A 2,851-nucleotide genomic window follows, 5' to 3' on the forward strand; every position below is an offset into this window, starting at 1 on the left:
GCTGCTATCATGATAGGGAAACCGTCCTGGTAACCAATCTAATAGCTTCTACTCATATCAACCCTTCATAACAGCTTAACGGTGCTATGAATGATTTATTCAAGATAATTGTGCAATGATTCAAAACAATGTCAATAACCTGATATCTAGTCTATCCGTCCCTGGTGTTCGGAAACATGAGAATCCAGTCCGATGCGCGTCGAGTCACGATGATACTGATGTTTCAGTTCCGTTTATTCAGCACAAACGATGCCGCCCAGACTCCAATGGACGCAGGTTCGGGAATTCGAGAGGTTTCAACCTCGGCCCGGAATCAATATCTTCGCCGACGCCATGAGCAGGCTGCGTCTCGATCATTTGTACATTAACGAGTTCAAAAACGAGGATAGAGGTGTTGCACAATACCGGTGTGTAACTCATATCCAATGTCCTCGGAAGTACAAGGTGTCAGCGACGGCTGACACAGTGGTTGTAGAAAAGACTGGTAAGAGAGCGATTTCCCTGATTGGCCTCGTGAGCGTTGATGCTCTCGCTAGGAGAGCACGGCGGAGAATTTTCCATTCGGATGCGAGATCGGCATCCATCGCACATCATCGACTTCATCATGCGGGAGGGTACCGTATCGCATCTGAATGCGTCTGCCATACTTGCCAATCTCGAAGTTTATTTCCCGGAATACGTGGGGAAAATATCCCGCTACCAAGTAAGGCCGGGCCATCGCTCCATGTTTATTCATCACAAATGAACCATCAGATTCAGAGATTGTTGGATACTGCTCCAACTCGATCCGGTGTGAATATGCATATTATAAACAACTACTATGACCTGGAAGCGGAATTTGCTGGTTACAAGCTGACAGATGCGATGGTCCATTTCATACGCGAAGGTCGGGATCTTCCACAAGAATTCGTTTATCATGGAGGATTCTGGAGCGACTCGCACTGGGCAGTGGTGTTCGGTGGAGGAAGTAAGTCTGGCTGTCTAACTCAGCAAACAGAGTGGGGAGACAGCTGATGTGTCCAATGGACGGATCTAATCATGAGCGGTTCATGCGGTGTCAGACATTTTTTGGTGCCTCTCAGGCATGTTGAGCTCGCTGCTTTGGTATATCGATTCTATGCCGGAAGGCTTCGCGTTGTATATGGACGTACAGAATAAAATCCTACGGGACGGCTTGAAAGTGGCTTGGGTTGGAACAACGCGGGTCTGGTAAGCAGCACTCGGAAAATTTCAAGAAGCAAACGCTCGAGTCGCAAGCGAGATATGCATAGCTCGATATTGATCACAGCCTGCAATTCGCAGGTATAACCCCCTGAAAAGAGCATATAGTCACACATTCGTTCCGTTCTTGTCGGCCATCCTCGATGAGGAATCAGCGGAAGTGTATGAGTTTATGCTAGAAAAGTTGGATCTCCTTATCCGAGCTTTGTCGCTGGGCACTCGAGATTTGAGGGATGCTGTGAACTTTTGTGTTCACGACGCTCATCAAGGGGCACTCGCGGCATGCAGAGAGAAACTCCCTGGCGTCAGGAACGGTGATAGGGCTCGTTATATATATACAGAACTGAAGTCATTTGTTAGGGCGTTGCTACTATCATTTGTCGAAAAACATCAAGGATAACGCGTCCAAATTAGCAGATGCATTACCACTTGTAATGATTCAAAGTCAACGTCTCCAGAACATCGTAATGGGGTAACCCGATTTTCATTCTCGAGCGTTCAGGTAGAGAGATACAAGTTTTGGCTACACGCTAGTCCCACAGATGAATTATATAATACGCTGTCGAAAGCTTTGATCTCGTCTGTCGAAACGCTGAACCACAGAGGAGCTGTGTATCTCCGTAATACCCTGGACGTGGAGAAATATGGATATCCTAACATCTCGTTGGATGGTGGAGGTCTCCGTGGCACACAGGTAAGCCGATCCCACTTTAGTTGAACCGATTCTGCTTTCGTAGTGATCCGACTCGTAACTGATCGAATTCGCTCCTCAAGTAGGTTTTGAATAATATTGTGGAGACTTTCAACAAAACTATGGCAAAGATTGTTGGAAGGAAACGCCTTCGTATCTCACAATTTGCAGCACGGATAAGGGATGTAATATAATTCTCCGGTTCACTGGAGGGCCTCCATAACGTCCGAAGTTTAAGAGAATCTCAAATTCAGTCCTACAGGTGATCAGCTCCATCAAACGTTCGAGCCCTCAGCATTTTGTCCGCCGTCCGATGACTATCAACGACGTAGCTTATAGTCATCATGCGAAACTGCTCGGCACTAAGCTATGCAACAGGAACTGTGTCCATGACGTAAGTGAGAAACTTCATTGGAATTGTTCAATACCTGACCGTGAATCAACTATCGAATCTCAGGTTACTGATGCCGTCGAAAGACTCCGAGGCGAGAGGCCCATGACAGAATGTTTCGTAGTCGAAAATCATCGATTGGAGCAGAGACTGCGTTCCACTACGATGAACAACGCTATTGAGGTTTATCTTCGTGCAATACTACTCGATGACATAGAACAAGGTAAGACACAAGGCTAAAGACTTTCGAAGAACGTCTCTAATAGTCATCCTCACTGTACTCGAAAGCTGCTTCCTCAGAGCTCCCATTGGAAGAAGTTATGAGTAGATATTATTGCTTCTATCTTGTTACCTTCACAAAAGATGAGGATGATTCGCGCAGGGTCACCGTGGACGATAATCAATCCACAATAGTTTGCAACTGTAAAGAGAGCAGGGATTGGGCCTCCTGTGCACACGGTTATGCTGTAGAAGTCTCGATGGGAACGATGCCGAGGTAAGATTGCGCTCACCGAGCTTCGTGTAGCATGTGTTGCAATGATGAACTC

General features: G+C 46.6%; 1 protein-coding gene across 1 annotated transcript in view; it reads left to right on the top strand.

Annotated features, from left to right (window-relative positions):
* The window catches only part of Pmar_PMAR027293 (Protein capI, putative), a gene marked incomplete at both ends in the record, with an annotated part of 1,044 nt that extends 973 nt beyond the window's left edge, over positions 1 to 71 (top strand). Inside the window, one exon of the mRNA XM_002764715.1 lies at positions 1 to 71. Coding sequence (XP_002764761.1) covers positions 1 to 71 — 71 coding nt within the window.
* Between the last annotated feature and the right edge of the window lie 2,780 nt (positions 72 to 2,851).

This window comes from Perkinsus marinus (assembly GCF_000006405.1).
Source record: "Perkinsus marinus ATCC 50983 genomic scaffold scf_1104296976296, whole genome shotgun sequence".
NCBI lineage: Eukaryota > Perkinsozoa > Perkinsida > Perkinsidae > Perkinsus > Perkinsus marinus.